This window comes from Lichenostomus cassidix, chromosome 1Aa (assembly GCF_008360975.1).
Source record: "Lichenostomus cassidix isolate B80296 chromosome 1Aa, HeHo_3.0, whole genome shotgun sequence".
Taxonomy (NCBI): domain Eukaryota; kingdom Metazoa; phylum Chordata; class Aves; order Passeriformes; family Meliphagidae; genus Lichenostomus; species Lichenostomus cassidix.
The window spans coordinates 41,589,552-41,605,960 of NC_139480.1; the positions used below are offsets into that span (position 1 = coordinate 41,589,552).

Consider the following 16,409-nt stretch of genomic DNA (forward strand, 5'->3'; position numbering starts at 1 on the left):
AAAATAAACAGTGCAAACACTGAAAGACATTACTGAGGTCACATTTCAGTGGTAAAGAATGTCATTAATATTTAGTCTACCTTAATGGAAGAAATTCGAGTTAGAAGATACTTTAGGTTATCTTGTCCACCCTCATGTCAAGGGAGACTTGCTTGCTATGGCATGTTATCGATTGTTTCGCCAGGTCCATTTTGAACTTATCAGTTAATAGTATCTTCCTAGCCCTAAAATCTTTAATGTTGGTGAAGCTAATTCTTCCAAGCATCTGTTTTTGAGGTCGCTTTAGTAGATCCAGCCTATGTTCTTCTTTTTTAGTACCACCTTGTGATTGTCTCCCATTTATCATGTTCTTCTTTGCAAACAAATTCAAACAATTAAAAATAAAGAAAACAGTAGTAATTACAAGACTTTTGTGCCTTTGCTACAGGACAATTTCAAGCCTCTCAATTTCCTGTTAAGCTTTCCACAACACAGTTTAGAGGATCACAATCTAAAGAGCTAACAGAAGGTCTCTATATTGCGGTCCACAACAGACTGACTTTCTAAACAAGACTAACTTTAGACTACAGTGGATTTTAATTTGCAGGATTAGCCCCAAATTATTAGCCGAATATATATTTCTCAAACGGGGATCCTCTCCTTGCACCATTTTCTATCTGTAATACAATTTTGTGTAAGAAACCGACACACAGTTTACTCAATGCTAATGTGACAGAAGTCTTGTTTTGTGCTTTATATTCCCAAATGCATTTGCTTAATATGCAATAGTAGCAATATATGTGCATACAAAGAATACATCCACAATTCCCTTTAAAATTAGTTTTGACTTCTATCATTTTAATTATCCAGATGGAAAATAGCATTGTTCTTTGAGTGGATAGAAGTAGTAATGTTGCTGTTTAGCACCTACATAGGAACATCGATTGGGAAAACCTGCAAGTGCCTGCACGCAACACAGAATTCACGTTTCCTGCAGCTAACCCAACATGGGTCGGTTACCATAATCAACAGTAGGAGCAGCAATAAACCGAACCACACAACGATGCTGTTCCAGACCGAAAATTTCACATTGAAGTGTCTGAGTTTTTTTTACTCACTGAATTCAGTGACCACTTTTTCCACTGACACCGAGAGTTTCCATTCATTATGCCATAAGTATTAAAGTCCTAGTACACTGGAAGCTGTTCCTGCCAGAAGAGCCAATAGTTTAAAGATACACAAGTTTACTTCTATTGGAATTCACAATTTGTGGTGTTTGGAAGAAATCCTTGAAAAGCGCCAACAAACAGGGGAAAAAGTGACCCTGGCTATAGCTACCACCTTCTGGACACACTGTATAGTGAACCAAGGAATTGGCAAGTTATCTAACTAACACCTTTTCAAGCACCTAAACCCATTATTTTAACTAAAATTCATTAGGACCCAGGATTGTTTTAGAGATGCAGCAGCTTTTCTACAGGCAGTGGTTTTCCAAAGGCACACTCACTTCATTCCCAGGAAGTCAAAACTGCCAGCCACTAATGATGGGAGATATTTCACAAGCATAGTGGGCTTGGAACTTGACTTCTAAGAAGGGACATGATTTGAATAGTCACCTAGCTAGTCACCCCTCAAGCACAGTGAGGCGAGATCCCAGCAAACATTCTCCGAATGACAGTTTCAAACACAGCATAAGGTGTGCTAACATCAGCTCCTTCTGAAGAGACCCTAAGAAGAAAGCCTCAGCAACTGAAGTTACAAATTTAAGAATGCCGTATATAACAGATATTTAAGGATTTCAGTAACGTGGATCTTACAATGACAAGACAAAAAGCCCCCGAAATTTTGTAACTGCATGTCTCTCGTCGTCACCCGCTACAGTTTAAAAAGTCAAACGTAAAAAAGATTTATGCGGAGTATGGAATATGCATAGCACTGCATAAACTACTATTACATCTGTACTGATACACTGCCCCTGAGGCTGAGAGCCCTGGGACAGACTCACCCACAACTCTCGGGTTCCAAACGCTTCTCCGGACTCAGGCTGAGCCCCCTACTGCCCCTGGTAAACACCGTTCGCACCGCCGCGTTAAAGAAAGCACTCCCGGGGACCACCGAACATCTCTGCCCGACAGCTTTTCATGAGATCTTCCTGTCGAAATCCTAAATCCTTCCGATTTCAGCCTTTACCGGTAGACCGAGGGGCTCGGCAGGAAGCCCGGGCAGACCGTGGCGCGGACACCCACCCCACTCCGCCCCACTGCTGGCGCTCGGCAGCGGCCAGCCATCCCCGGCGGAGGCTCCAGCCCGCTCCCAAACTCACGTGGTGCGACAGCCAAAGGTTACACGCACCGCCGGGACGAGGATGACACCGCCGTTGGAGGCGCTTCCCACCGCGGAGCGGCCCCGCGCGGGGCCGGGCTCACCCGCGGCGAAACGCGCTCGGGGGCTTCGCTCTCCCGGCACCCCAAGTGGTGCCGCATCTCTTCCTCGTCCGCGCCGGTCGATGAGCAGCCCGGCCAGGCATCGATAAATCAAACCAGCCCGCCCGCTCCGACGGAAAGCTGCGTACGACTCAGCGGCGGCCAAAAACACCGCCCTGGGGGCGCGGCGGGCGGGCGAGGGAGGTAGGGAGGCGGTGGGGGAGGCTGCGCGGGTGCGGGTGCCGGGCTCCCAGCCCCCGCGGGGCGGCGAAGTGCCCGGGATGTCGGTGTCGTGCTGCCGCAGCGGGCTAATCCCGGCTACTTAACCCGGCGGGCGGCGGGGGCTGAGCACCACCTTAATCCGCAGCGTGTGCGCGCCCGCCCGCCGGGAGGTGCGGGGCCGCGGCGTGCCGGCCGCGGGGTCCCCGACGGTGTGGCGGTGCACTCCCACGGCGGCTCAGCCCCGCATCCGCTACCCTCAAGGTCACGCCGTGCCCCGGCTGCACGGTGGCGGCCAGGTGCACGGTCCGGTTACCTGCGGGGAGAACCGGCAAAAGCCCGGGAGCGCGGCAACCAGCCCCTCCGGCCGCGTCGCACCCCGAGCGAGCCCGGCCACGGCCCGCAGCCCCGCGGCGGGAGCGGAGCAACGCTGCACCTGCCGCCACGCCGCTGCCCGCCCCGGTCGGCCAGCCGGGAGGAGAGCCTCTCCGAGCCGCGCTTACCTCGGCGCCGTGGGGCCGACAGGAGCTCCAGCCGGGGGCCAGGACGAGGCGCCCGTGAACCTGACGCCGCCCGCCCGCTCGCTCTCTCGCTCGCAGAGCGCACAAGGTCCCCGCGCTCCCCGCCCTGCCCACGGCCGGCCGGCCCCGCCGCGCCGCCCCCGCCCTGCGGCCGCGCGAGGAGGGCGGGAGAGGGGGCGGGGGGGTGAAGCGGCGACCGAATTGGGGAGGGAGGGAGAGAGGGAGAGAGGGAGGGGGCACCGGCGCGGGGAGAGCCGGGGGAGGAGAAGGAAGGAGGGAGGGAGGGGGCGCGGACCGCCCGCCCCGCCCCCGTCGCCTCACCGGCAAGAATCGGCGATTCGCCCTCCTCTCGGGCGCTCCCACCGCCGCCGCCGCCGCTCCCCGGGGCCCGCCCGCCTCCGTTCCCCCGCACGCACCGGGCAGCGCCGAGCGCGCCGCCGAGCCCCTGCGCCGCAGAGCAACCGCTACAGGAGCCGGGCGCCACCGGGCGGGGCGGGGCGGGGAGGAGCGCGGCGATCCGCCCGCCTCCCGCCTCCGCCCGCCCGCCGCGGTCACTCACTTGCCCGCGCCCGCCGCCCCCTCCTCTCTCGGCGCCGCAGCCGCCGGTCCTCGCCGCCTCCCTCGCCGCCTGCGGAGCGCGGCCCACGTGACGGGGCCCCTCGCTCGGCCGGAGAAGGGGGGTCCCGACGTGCGGAGTCTTCAATGGGGGAGGCGGAGGCGGGGCCCCGGTAGGCACGGCGCCCGCGGGGGCGGAGCGCCTCGCCACTGCCCGCCCGCCGCCGCCGCCACTGGCGGGCGGGAGGCTGACGTGCTTGTTTCCATGACGTCGGCGGGCGGGGCCGCGGCGTTTGATGGAGCCCGGCGGGCTTCGGGGGTCGGTGACTTTGCCACGAGCGGCTCCCGCGGGGCGGGGCGGGGGCGGGGCGAGGCGGGCCGTCGCGTCCCTCCGCCCGTGGGTCGCGGGCCGCCGCCAGCGGGGACGCGGGCCGTCTCGGAGGGGCGGGGATCCTCCGGCGGCGGGAGAGGCCGCGGTCACACGAGGGAGGGGCGGCCGCCGACAGGACCGGGGCGCATCGGTCGCTCCGGGGGGCGGGAGCCGTGTCGGGGGCGGGGGCGACGCCGTCGGGGGAGGCGCCCTTAGGGACCGCCGGGCGCCCGGGGCGCGGTCCTCCCCTGCCCCAGGGGGCGCGGGGCGCCGTGCGGTGCCGTGCCGTGCAAGCTGTCCGCCGGGCCCGGGGCGGTGTCCGCCAAGGTCTCTGCCTCCCGAGAGCAGCCGGTGGGATCCGCGTTGGCGGCCGCCGAGCAGCGGGAGCGGGGAGCACGGCGGAGCCCGGGCGAGGCTCTGTTGTGTCTGCCGGGGTGCGCTGCGGCACAAGGTCCCTGTTGCGTGGGGCCGCTGGCGGGTCCGGAGAGGCAGGAACGAGCGTGTCGCTCGCTGCCCGCGGTGGGGATTAGGGAGCTCCAGATCTAGCCTCCCGTCAGGCGTGTCCGCCTCTTGGGGAACCCTGACAGCTCCCTCAGCAGAACGCGGAAGGTTTGGGGGCCGCAGGTGTTCAGCGCTTCCCAGTCTCCAGCCGAAGGCACTTCGATTGGAGAAAGAAAAACAAATGGGGTTATCAACGTTTGAGCCCAAGTGAGTTGTCCGGGGAGATGTTGGAAGTGAATGACAGCCCGGGGAATTAAACTGAAAATGAAAACCCTGATTTCAGTTCTCTTCCAATGCAGTAGATCTCCCACCGCCCCCCCCCCACCCCCAGAAAAATACCCATAGATAAACTGTCTATCATTCTATAACCGCTATGTGTGTTTTTCTGAGCTGTGTTTCGACATCCTCCCCTCTCCTCTGTTGGACATGTCGCTGGAGTGACTGACCAGCTGTGTCCCAGGCTGTCAGGTTCTCTAAGCCTGCCATAAATACCCTGCTTCTCCTTCATTATCGTTCAAATCCCAGTGCTGCAAAGGAAATGAATGGAGAAGCTTATGCAGCTCTACAGTAGCAGACCCGAGATGATGCAGAGCCTAGAGGGTTAAAGCAACAGGATGAAGTCAGCACAAAGCAGCCCACAAGGACAGGCAAATAAATAAATCATCCTAACTACGCTATTATTATGGCTTGCCTGAGGTTCATTGTCTCTTTCTTTCTTACCTGAATGTCTGTTACATTTTTCTCCTTGTTCAAGAGAAGCAATCAAAAGAGACTGTGAGCAGTAAATGGCTCCTGCCCATTTTGGATGTTGCTAAAAATACTACCTTACCTCTCCATATCTAGAGGTCAATTGAAAAATCAAAATAATGAGGTAAGCAATCCTTCAGACTGTTCTGTTGAGGAGATTTCTTGCATTTCTTCCCAGAAGGAGAATGTAAAACTATCTGAACATACATAAAACAAATTCTCATGCATTTTCTTTGCAGTTCAGCATTCTCATCTGCACTGATGGCTGTAGCTCAGAGAGGCTTCCTTCCCCAGGCACTTGGAAACTGCATTTCTCAATACAGCTTTATAAGACTGGCAGATGTGTTCTGCACAGTTCTGTCATATCTCCTAGCTCTCGGGCAGATAAAATTAGCTTTGATACAGCTCAGAAAGAGATGATGTGTTTAAAGCACTACAGTTTGGGTACATGTCTGTACCTGTTTCCGTTTATCTTGAGGAAAGGCAGTAGGTTGGGCTTCAATTCTTTTTCTATGAAATGGGAATTATGTCGAATTTTCTTCACAGGAAGGAAGAAAAGGTGGGAGGGGTACACAACGTCATTATTTTTTATGGTAGAATTCTCTAGGTGGATACATTTTTCAAGGCACACAATAGTCACTTAATGTTCTTGCATTGATATACAGGGATAGTATAAAAACATGCAAAACGTTGACTGAAAATAAAGAGAAATTTCTTATACCTCCACAAAGTCTTCTCCCTGAGGATTTAAATTTTTTTCAAATTATTCCTCAATCTCCAACACTCTTCACGATTTTTTTTTGGTGAGAAAATAGGTGCTCCTGCTGTTTCTCAAGATTAAGACATATAACTGACTAAAAGAAAACATTTGATGTAATATAGGTCACAAATGGTATAAAGTGAGCAAAACCAAGATGCACAAAAGAATATTTCTGGAGACCTTTCATTTGACTTTTGAGGAAACAGTACCATTTCAGGAAAATTCAGAGTGGTTTGCAGAGAATTTGGAAAGACCAGATTTGACAAATCAGTGCCAGTACCTCAACTCATTCCATGACCAACATGCTAACAACACAAGCATCACATATTTTAATAGGCACAGAAAATGTGTCACAGAAAATTTAAGTGGATTGCCTGCATCTGATCTACCTACTATGAAACTTATAACATAAAGAGTAAGAATTAGAGAATTTGGATCGTTACAACATTTGACTAAAAATTAATAAGGTGACCAAAGTTTGAGTGCCCACCTCACCATCGTGTAGCAACTAGGGGACTATTGGAGAAATCTCATGGTGGGCTTTATCTGAGAAGAGAAAATAGAAAGCAGGCTTTTCATAGTTCATGTATATATCATAACATTTTTAAACTGTTTTCTTGACTACTCTGCTACTGCTGATCCTGTTCAAACTCAGTCACTTTATTAAATTGGGTGTAAGTGGAGAGCACAGACTAAGCAGGAGAAGTTAAGAGAATATTTGTGTGTGAGCAAGGAGATATGAGTGTCTAAACCTTACACGGGTTTTTCAGAACCGAATATTTCTGTACCAGGTACACTTCTCCCTATAGTCAAACAGTAGTTGTCTTTAGTTGTCTTTCTCAGCTCAGCACTGCTGTTTGACCAGTCTCTTCAGTCCGCCATGGAGAAGATTCCTCTTTTCCATGCTCCTGGCTGATGCCCCGAGCTCATTCCTGACAGGTCCTGGAGGCTGCATCTTGTGATTTTCCAGGATCCTGTATCCTCAAAGAACAATCTGTTGCCTAAAAGACTAAACAGCCATCTAGATAGGCAAACAATAGACCTCTCACTCATCTTGTAGGTGGAACGATGAGCAAATTGCTCTATCATTTCACCCATGCAGCGTAGCAATGACCTTGTGTAGCAAAACAGAATCACCATTTCGTCCTGAAATCCTCCACCCCACCCTTAGAAAAGAGGCCTATCTGCAAACATTTGCATTTTTATCAGCTCAAAATTCTTTCTCTTCACTGTTCAAGATCTTAGGATTTGCGCATAATGTGCTTCCCCTCGAGAATGCATATGACAATTTCAAACAGTTGATTTTTTTTTCTATTCAATTTCCCTCCCAACAATTTTGGATTAACTTTTTCGTTCAGTTTTATGTTCTACTGGGATACTGAAGGATGGGGAGAGTGAAAGATTCGAAGAATAAACAAAGGAATGTGAGGAGTAGCAGTTATTGCACAAATCAATTTTCATGTACATTGTATATGAAAAGTATCAGAAAAAAAAATACACTTGACTTAATATATTAAGTGTTTCCTCTTTACATGTTCTTTTCAGGCACCAGTGCAGCCCAGCAGCATTACAGCCTCAGAGCACATAAAAACATGGAAAGGTATTTCATGAATAGGGGCATGATGTCTACATGCAAAAAAACCCAACAAAAAATAACAAAGCATGAATTGCGGAGTTGATGGAGACTTTGACCAATTAAAGGAATTCGATCAGGCATGAGAGAGAAGGGGAAAACAGAGTAGGGTGCAATAGCAATAATTTATACATCTATAAAAAGCAAGCAAAAATAAAACCATTTGGGAAGACTTTCATGATAAAACATAAATCATTACAACCAAGTATGGATCGTGACGATATAGTGTGACCATGGCTGCCCCTTAGAAAGTGAGAAATGACTGGTGAATGGATGTATGTTATCACTCTGTAAATAACTACTAAAATCTGCATCCAGTGAGTATCCAGTTACCTCCGTGGAAATGACTTATCCTACATGACAGTTCCCCAGTTTGGAGTTGATACCTTCTCCCCCATAGCAAATTGATCCTTGAATTCCTAAAGGATAGTCAAAGTTTGAAGCAAGGCTGTTCCGGAAGCAGTTTTGTCCAGTTCACTAGAAGGGTTTGTTAAAAATAAGCTTCTGTTTCCATTTCCTGGGAGCTGTTTTTAGACATCAACTCGCAGTGCCTGTCCTTGGTATGGACATGCATTGCTCAAGCAGCTCACCTATCACCTCAAAACTCAAAATGTAGGATTGCCTATTATGTTCATCAAACTACAAAAGTCCTTTTGGGGGCTCATCATATGCTTCGTTCTGGATTGAAATAAAAATGTTAATTCATTAGGTTTATGATACTGCGGGTGCTTTTAAATATGTTGCTTTTTAAGGCTTCTCTGGTAAATTTGTCTGATGAAGCTGTGGCCTTATCTTTGAGAGCCTCTTGTCAGCTGATGTTAGTTTGTGAGGCTTCATTGATTTTTACTCTTTTTTGTGGACCTATTCCAGTTCATGCTGACTGAATATCTGGTTTGTAAATTGTAATGTTGTGTTCCTCTCCTCTTTGATCAAGTGACAAGGGTTTTATTTATTTTTCCTCCTCTCCCCAAGATAAGAAGGAAAAGAGGTAACGAAGCTATCTCTCCCTGAGGCTAACATCAACATCACTGACCGGTCTGAGTCACACTCCTGACTCACAACAATTGGTTTTAGGAAGAGTAAATGTAGCTCCTCCCTGATCTCATCAGTGCTGGGTAATTTTCTTAAGGAGAAAAATAAATTGTCTCTTAGCAATGCTACTTCAAAGTCCTTTGGATAAGAAAATAGATAATTCAGTTAAGATTTAGGTTCCTCCAGCAAACTTTAATATTTCTGCCCCTTGGCGATTGTTCAAGATGGGTTTGAAACATTTAAGAGTCATTAGAGGTAATAGTTCCCATTCTGCATTTCTTTCAAGGAGGAGTAACAGAAAAGATGCACTACCTTGTTTCTACTACCTTAGTCAAGAATTAATCACTAAAATGATAAATGATAACCAGAACATAGCCGAATAAATTATTTGTTTACTTTGTTGATCACATACAGCTCTAAATCATCTTGTCTGGTTTTAAGATACTAAGAAAAATATGCCACCTACCTAAAATTACATTTAAAGAGTATTACTAATGACCTACTTCACATGAATTTTTTATTAGTTTAAACCTCTGGGCTCAGCCTTGCAAGACTAATGTTGTTTTTCAGATTACAAATACAGGTCTGAAGATTATTATGGTCAGAATTTGAATATCTATGAAAAGGTGTGGATATGAGATATCTAGTATCAAATCTTTGAAACAAATCACTCTCTACAGTAGTATAAATTATAGAAAAAGTATTACATAAAGTATTTATACTTGTGTATATATAAATATTTATACTTATTGTATATATACAGTGTTTAGGCGTAGACTGTGGGCAGTCAAAAGAAGAAAGTCTTGCCTTGAGTGTTGTCTCTAATATCAGGTAATAATCCAGTCACAAAAACTAACATAAGAAGATATAAACTTTTAAAGATAATTCAAAATATTGCTTGTCAACTCATAAAAATGAGGAAAATTAACTAAGGTCTTGTAACGTAAACTATATTTGTATTACATACTCCTAGAAAAGATCAATAGGACTTTCCTCTAAGTTCCCTTTTGTCAACAGGATAACATGTCAGCCTTGTACTGAGCTACTGGAGCTTGAACATATGTTATGGGTACATCTAGTAATATACTGCTGTAGGTTATCTTCAGGCTACAACAGGTTATGCAGCAGTAAAAGCAGTTTGTTCTAGGAGAGAAGTGGTTTAAAAGATAGAAAAATATTTTGTATATGACAGCAGTCCAAACACTGATAATTTTATTATCTTCAGTTCTGACTGGATTCATTGAGAGCTGCACATGCTTAATCATTTAATTAATTAATTAAGTTAATTAATTTAATTAATGCCCTTTTTAGTAAAAATATCCTGGATTACTACAAGGTATTCTAAAATTAATATATGTAAAAGGCTGTTAGATCTATTCAATTTTAGGTTAACAATAAAACTTAAATTTGTTTGTCTATTGTGTTTCACGCAGCTTGATGTTAAAAACAACCAGGTAATTTCACCTTTCAACCAGTTCTCAGTGCCTTTCACATTCAAGCCCCCAAGCTCTGGCACTGCCTTTAATACTGTGCCCTGGCACTGTCTTTTTTATTCAAGCCATAGACTCTGAGTGTTCCACCAAGAGAGCAGAACGCCATCAGTTGGGATGTGAAACTACAGTCAGGAATAATTGTATGAGATGGCCTTGACAGCATAGGTAGTGACCTTTAAAAATGTTGCAGGACCAGCTGGCCATAGGAAGAAAATAACTGTGGCTCCTGTAATGGATGTAGGGCATGGAGTTTCTTAAGAATAAGGTTTGAGTTGCAGGGTTGAAGTGCCAGCACTATCACAAGCTGTTTTAAAAATTACACTGGGACTTAAGCTTTGATCTTTGTAATCACTGTATGTTTATCTGCCTCCCACCTTTCTGTGGTTCTGCTGAAGTTTGTGATGCTCTGTGTAAGTACAGGGAAATGTAAGCACTCGGAAAAGGGTTAGGAATACCCCTCAAAAATAGTGTTGGTATGCATAAATATGTATAAAAATATATGTATACATGTGGAGATCTTGCTTTAGAAGGGAACTCTAATCGAAAGAGATGTCCAGCTAAACAGTATTTTAATTATCTAGAACAGTATTGTAATTATCAAAACAAATATTTTTTTTTAAATTGTAAGCCAACAGTAAAATGACCATAAATTCTGTCAGTATTAGCAAATCCATTCTGTTACCTACACTAAAATTGTTCCTTTCCTTATTACTGTTTTTTCCTCATGCATATCCCTATCCATTTTAATTTTTCTGTAAAGACAAGCAAAAATATCCATTATAGAAAAAAAAGTTAGGAGATAGAATGGTTTTAGATGGGAACCATACAAAATGTTGTTGGTTTTTGCTTATTTGTTCATGGTTTTGTTTATTTGCTTTTAAAAAGGAAACAGAACTCTTATGGTAAACCATGGATGTTAACCATAAGAAATTAAATCAGCAAGAGTTAATTAAGACCTCTATAACCAGAAAAAAGATAGTGTTGTTCAGATAAGGTTTGTTTGGGTTTTTTCTTTTCCTCCGATCTCTTCCTCTTTTCTAAATTAGATAAAAACTCCATGAAACATTAAATTGGCAGGCAAGTAAAGCTGAGATAAAACACCACTCTTAAACCCATAATGCCAGGAAATTCAGAGATGTAACTTTAATAATACTCTTATCCCATACTGCAGTACTTTTAGTGTGTGGAGTTTCTCATTGTTGACTGAGACAGATTAAAAAAAACATAATTTTTTGCCTCCTCTCAAAAATTTTTGTTTTGAGGTTGAGGGGTAGAGATTTTAATAGTTTACTACAACATTTCTATTTTCTCCTGCAATATGTTCTGCACATTGGGATGTACTCTTACAATATTTTTGGTTTTATGGTTGACAAAAATAAATACAATGACATGAGAAAAATTAATTAATATAATATATATCTCAAACTTGTGTTAGATGAGGCTTTTTAAAATATATTGCTGTTGCAAGCTCCAAACAGAGCAGGTATGTAGATTGAGTTTGTACATGCCTTTGCAGGTTTAGGACGTAAACTGCCTAAAGGAACTCATAAAATTGTATTAGTTGTGTCAGGGAGTTTCTACATCTCTCTCAGCATAGGCATTGCCTTCCATGTGCAATATTAAAAAGCATTTTCTAGAACTCCAGTGTGTCCTTCCAAAATTTAAACAAGTGCACTGATTTGCCATCCTTACGAGGAAAAGGAATGTCAGTTGGGTTTTTTCTCTTATACATTTAAGCTATATTTCAGTCCTGAAAGGTATCAAAGAAACATTTGATCCTAAACCTCATAGTGTGTGTCATTTTCAGCAGAGTTACAAGGATCAGCAAGTATTTTTTAATACAGAAATCACCAGGCAGGTCCAGCTTATTTTGTTGTTCAGTTTTCCCTACTTTTTACCTATGGCCCATTGGGTGGAAAGGACAAACAGCTTTTCCAAGTGCTCAGCTCTTTCGCAGAGGGGTAGGAAGGAGTGAGGAAGGAAGAAAATGAATGACAAAGTTCTAGTTCCACACACCCTTACTCAGCTAGCACTTTATACATGTTAACCTATTGGAGTATAGAGATTTAGAAAGACATTTATAAATTCTTCAGAGTAAGGAGAAATTAGAGGGGTAAGGGATCTCAAGAGGCTCCTGAATCATTATATCTTAGATATTCATTAGTGGACTGGTGCAACCCAGCCATCTCCTATTTTCAGGGCTGTTTTTAGAGGAACTCTATCAGTCTATTGGAATTAAAAACTAACTGAGCAAAAAATACAAATAATTACTCATATAAAATCCATTCACCTGTGTTCCAATTCCTTTAGTCTGTATTTTCAACCATCAGTAAAATAAGAGGTGTAATAAATCCAAATGTACCTAAATTATAAGTCCAAAATATTTTATTAGTGTTTATGACAAATATTGCACTTTTATGCCATAATCTGTATGGCGTAGTATGTTTCCACTTGACTTTAATGACAAAAATTTTGGGGAATTGTTGTTGTTGTTATTATTATCATTATTAGTTTTTAAACAAGATTCTTCAAGTTTCTGTATGCTTCTTATACAACGCTTCTTCCTTCCTGACAGTGACTATCTGTTCTCTACTTTCGGCTTGCTTTTCTATCGTTTTTTCTAAATTGTGTACATTTAGCTGATGACTGGAGCATCTGTTTAATTAATACAATGATTAAAGAATAGTTGCCATACTTTGCTGTGCATCAATTGTCTTAGGAGAAATAATTTGTAGTATTTATTGCTTTCATTTAATTATTTTTTGATGTTCTTATACATGTTATGCATAAATCTGATTACAAAGAAGAAAAAATCAAAGTATAATCAGGTGTCCATGATGAAGAAGGAGCTTTATGTTGTCAAAATCACATTCCAGAAGGAGTAAAAGGTGATATTTGTGAAAATTGTGGAAGACATATCAAAGTTTCATGAGAATTCAGATGAGCTTAAATGTTTGTATGCACTGATAAGACAATATGCTTGCTTTTTATTGTGATTAAAAAGGAAACAGCCTTCTAATGGATTGTCAGTGCAAGAGCTTTTTAAAAAGCTAATTCACTAAATGCCAGATAGTACCAGTTTAGGAATAAATAAATAAATAAAGCAATATTCACCAGAATGAACACAGCAGAGTCAAGCTTCTCATAGTCTAAAGAAACGCTGGGAGGAAAATATCCACATTTTGTTATTTTCTCCTCCAATATTTGCTATTCTCCATAGCTAATATTTATCCTAACAATGGGTTTAATATCAGTTTGATAAAGAGAAGATATAATGAGAGAAAATATTTATCAACCATTTATAATATCAGTTTGTTCTCTAAATTATAAAATTCAAATGTCCTTACTAAAGTTTACCATCCTTGTTTTAAAGATAAAATCTAATCTACAAAGAGATATTTGTTATCCTTTGTTACACTTTAAGCTTCATATATTTTTCACTCATTAAATTTAATTTTACAAGTTAATAACAGTGCTGTATTTTTATTAATATACTTTGATATAATTGCTACTCCCTATTTAATGATATTATAACCTTGCAATTAAACAATTTGCTTTACCCACAAAAGGTTTCCCTGATATTTCCTTTTCTTTTTAGTCCACTGAATTGCTGCCAAATCTTAGGTGAAACTGTTTGCTTTTTCATCACACTCTCTTTTCCTTTTATTTAATGCCCACTTAAGTGTTCTCCTGAACTTTGGATGTTTGATGACAGGTTTGCAAGGTTCAAAACATTTGATTTGCTGTGCACTGCCCTTTGGAAATGAAGAACACATAAGAAAAAATAATGTTGTCTCTGAAGACTTGAATCAAATATAAATTGTCTTTCACAGCCAATATAAACATATGAGGGTTATGCCTCTGCAGAATAATGATGAAATGCTTTATAGGACAATAATTCAAGTTTCTGTTTTTGATGGGTGGTTGTCTTTCTTTAATTGTACCTGTGTGATAAAATAAGTTATGTGGTCTTTTGCTACTAAGTTTTGTAATCTCTCATGACTAATTTATGTAGTCATTCAAGAGTCCTGTCTGTAGTGCTATGTCTACTCATCAAATCTGTAATCAGCTCCACTTGTACAATGGTTTGAAGTGCTGAGTCACATCAGCATTACAGACTATCTGAAAGAGACCACTGCATATTTCTCAGGTTTTTCAGAGGCTCTCTCTCCTTGTGTCTTGTGAGAGCTACTTTATCCATGAAATACCTTTTTCTCCACTAGCAGCTTGAAAATCTTTAGAGCATCCCACTTAGAAGAGGTGACTTGTACAATGTGATGATAACATGCATCAGCTCTTCTTCAGAGAAAAACAAAAAAACCAAAAAAACAACAAACCCCACAGTGTAGGTAACATCACACTGAAAAACTTTCAAAAATTCTTTGCTAAAAATTATCTGCAAGATTTTTGATGTCATGGGGAAAAAATGGTAGGGAAAGAATAAGGAAAGAATTGACAGAGCGTAAAGACCCAAATCTTGAAAATATAAATCTGATATCTACCAGAGCTGTATGAAGGGAGCAAACTACATTCTGTTTCACCCTTACTTCTCCAGGAAATATCATCTGCTAAAGCTGAGAAGGAAAACTTGCCTGTATGTCTATTTGACCATAACATTTGGTTATTTATTAATTCATTGCTCTTTTACTTGTACCTATTCATATTTGCAGTTCTTCAGTAGCCCATAAGCAGTAACCAGAACACATACATGACAACAAAGCATACCTACTCCAACTTGAAATGTTTGCTAATGGCTAGGATGGGTTCTTAAGTAAGTTTTCCCACCTTTTGTTCAGTTTTTACATCAAATACTGCATATTACATCCAAATTTTGATAATATAAGGCACTACTTTAGCTGAATGGCCTCTATGGGTAAGGCAGAAACATTTTTTTATTTTCTAGGGCAATTAATTAGGCATCTACACTGTCACTCCTACACTTAAATTAATCTCCATATGTTCAGTTATCATAGATGGAAGAAAAAAAGAAACAAGAGAATGAAATGAAAACTCATCGACACAATTCTGCAATGTATTTTTCAGACACCTCAATTTCTGTCAGCATGCTGGAAATTCATAACCTTTTAATTACATGCTTAGCTAATCAGCACACTTCATAATTTCCACACAAACAATGGCTTTGTCAATTCCCATCAGATATTTAAAACAGAAGGGGAAAAAAAGTAGTGTCACTCATGAGATTTTAGTGCTTCTGTTCCATGCAGTTTAGGGTAGTTACTATTTACCCATGAAATGCTACTTTTGATTTAAATAGTACTTCTCAAGTTACTTGTTTTGTGATATACTGTCTTTGGTTCATTTAACTTCTTGTTTCATTTCCTTGCTAATTTGGAAAACAAAATCCACACTTGCTTGGTAATTTTTCTGAATTGCTGGAGTTCTAGTTGGAGACCCTTTTAGACCACTTTTTAAATTGTGTTGTATGTTGGGCGGACTCAGGTGAAAAAAGAAGTACGGCAAGAACATCCGAACTACTGAAACATTTTAACACAGCAAATGTTAAGAACTTGCAACTAGTGAAATGTAGCAATATTTATCTGTGCTTATGTATCCTTGGCCTGATGCAGCTGTTTCCTTTATGCAACATTCCTGCATTTTAAGGCATTAAAAATGTTCCCAGCCAAAAGTTCCCACCCTTGCCTTCAGCGTTTGAGTTGCACAAGACTCAGTCTGGCTGATGAGTACATAAGAGGGGACAGACTTTGCTGCTGTATGGGATCAGGCTGGGATGGAGTTCCTTTTCCCCATGGCAGCTCCCGTGGTGCTGTGCTGTGTTTTGGTGCTGGGGAGGTGTTGGTAACACATCAGTGTTTGGCTGCTGCTGAGCGGGGCTGGCACAGCACCAAGGCTGTCTCTCTGACATTCTCCTCTCACCGGAGGCTGAGGGTGGGCCAGTTCTTGGGAGGGGACACAGCCAGGACAGCTGACCCAAGGTGACCAAAGGGACATTCCATGACATGTGGTGTCTGCTCAGCAATGAAAACTAAGGGAAAGGGGATGGGGACGCTTGTTATAATGCTTGCCTTTTGGAGCAACCACTACACATAAAGCCCTACTTCCCAAGAAATGACTGGACGTCTCCTGCTGATGGGAAGTAAAGAAGAAATATTTTGTTTTCCCTTGCTTCTGTTCATGGCCTTTACTTCTGCTCAATA

At 43.2% G+C, this 16,409-nt stretch overlaps 2 protein-coding genes across 9 annotated transcripts in view; one reads left to right on the top strand and one right to left on the bottom strand.

Annotated features, from left to right (window-relative positions):
- The window catches only part of ATP2B1 (ATPase plasma membrane Ca2+ transporting 1), a 59,949-nt gene extending 56,108 nt beyond the window's left edge, over positions 1 to 3,841 (bottom strand). For 5 of the 8 annotated variants that reach the window (XM_085046363.1, XM_085046354.1, XM_085046315.1 and 2 more), the window contains exon 1: positions 3,464 to 3,592. The gene's annotated coding sequence lies outside the window, so the exon portion shown is untranslated. Of the gene's footprint in view, positions 1 to 2,331; positions 2,351 to 3,124; positions 3,316 to 3,463; positions 3,593 to 3,701 lie in introns of those variants that run through there. The other 3 variants (XM_085046334.1, XM_085046325.1, XM_085046344.1) reach the window with 3 other exon arrangements.
- A 98-nt stretch (positions 3,842 to 3,939) lies between these two features.
- LOC146443525 (uncharacterized) lies at positions 3,940 to 5,245 on the top strand. Its single transcript, XM_085046396.1, has 2 exons — positions 3,940 to 4,775; positions 5,094 to 5,245. Exons 1-2 carry the CDS (start codon positions 3,994 to 3,996, stop codon positions 5,137 to 5,139), a joined length of 828 nt encoding a protein of 275 aa, XP_084902522.1. The 5' UTR covers positions 3,940 to 3,993; the 3' UTR covers positions 5,140 to 5,245.
- The last annotated feature ends 11,164 nt before the right edge of the window (positions 5,246 to 16,409 follow it).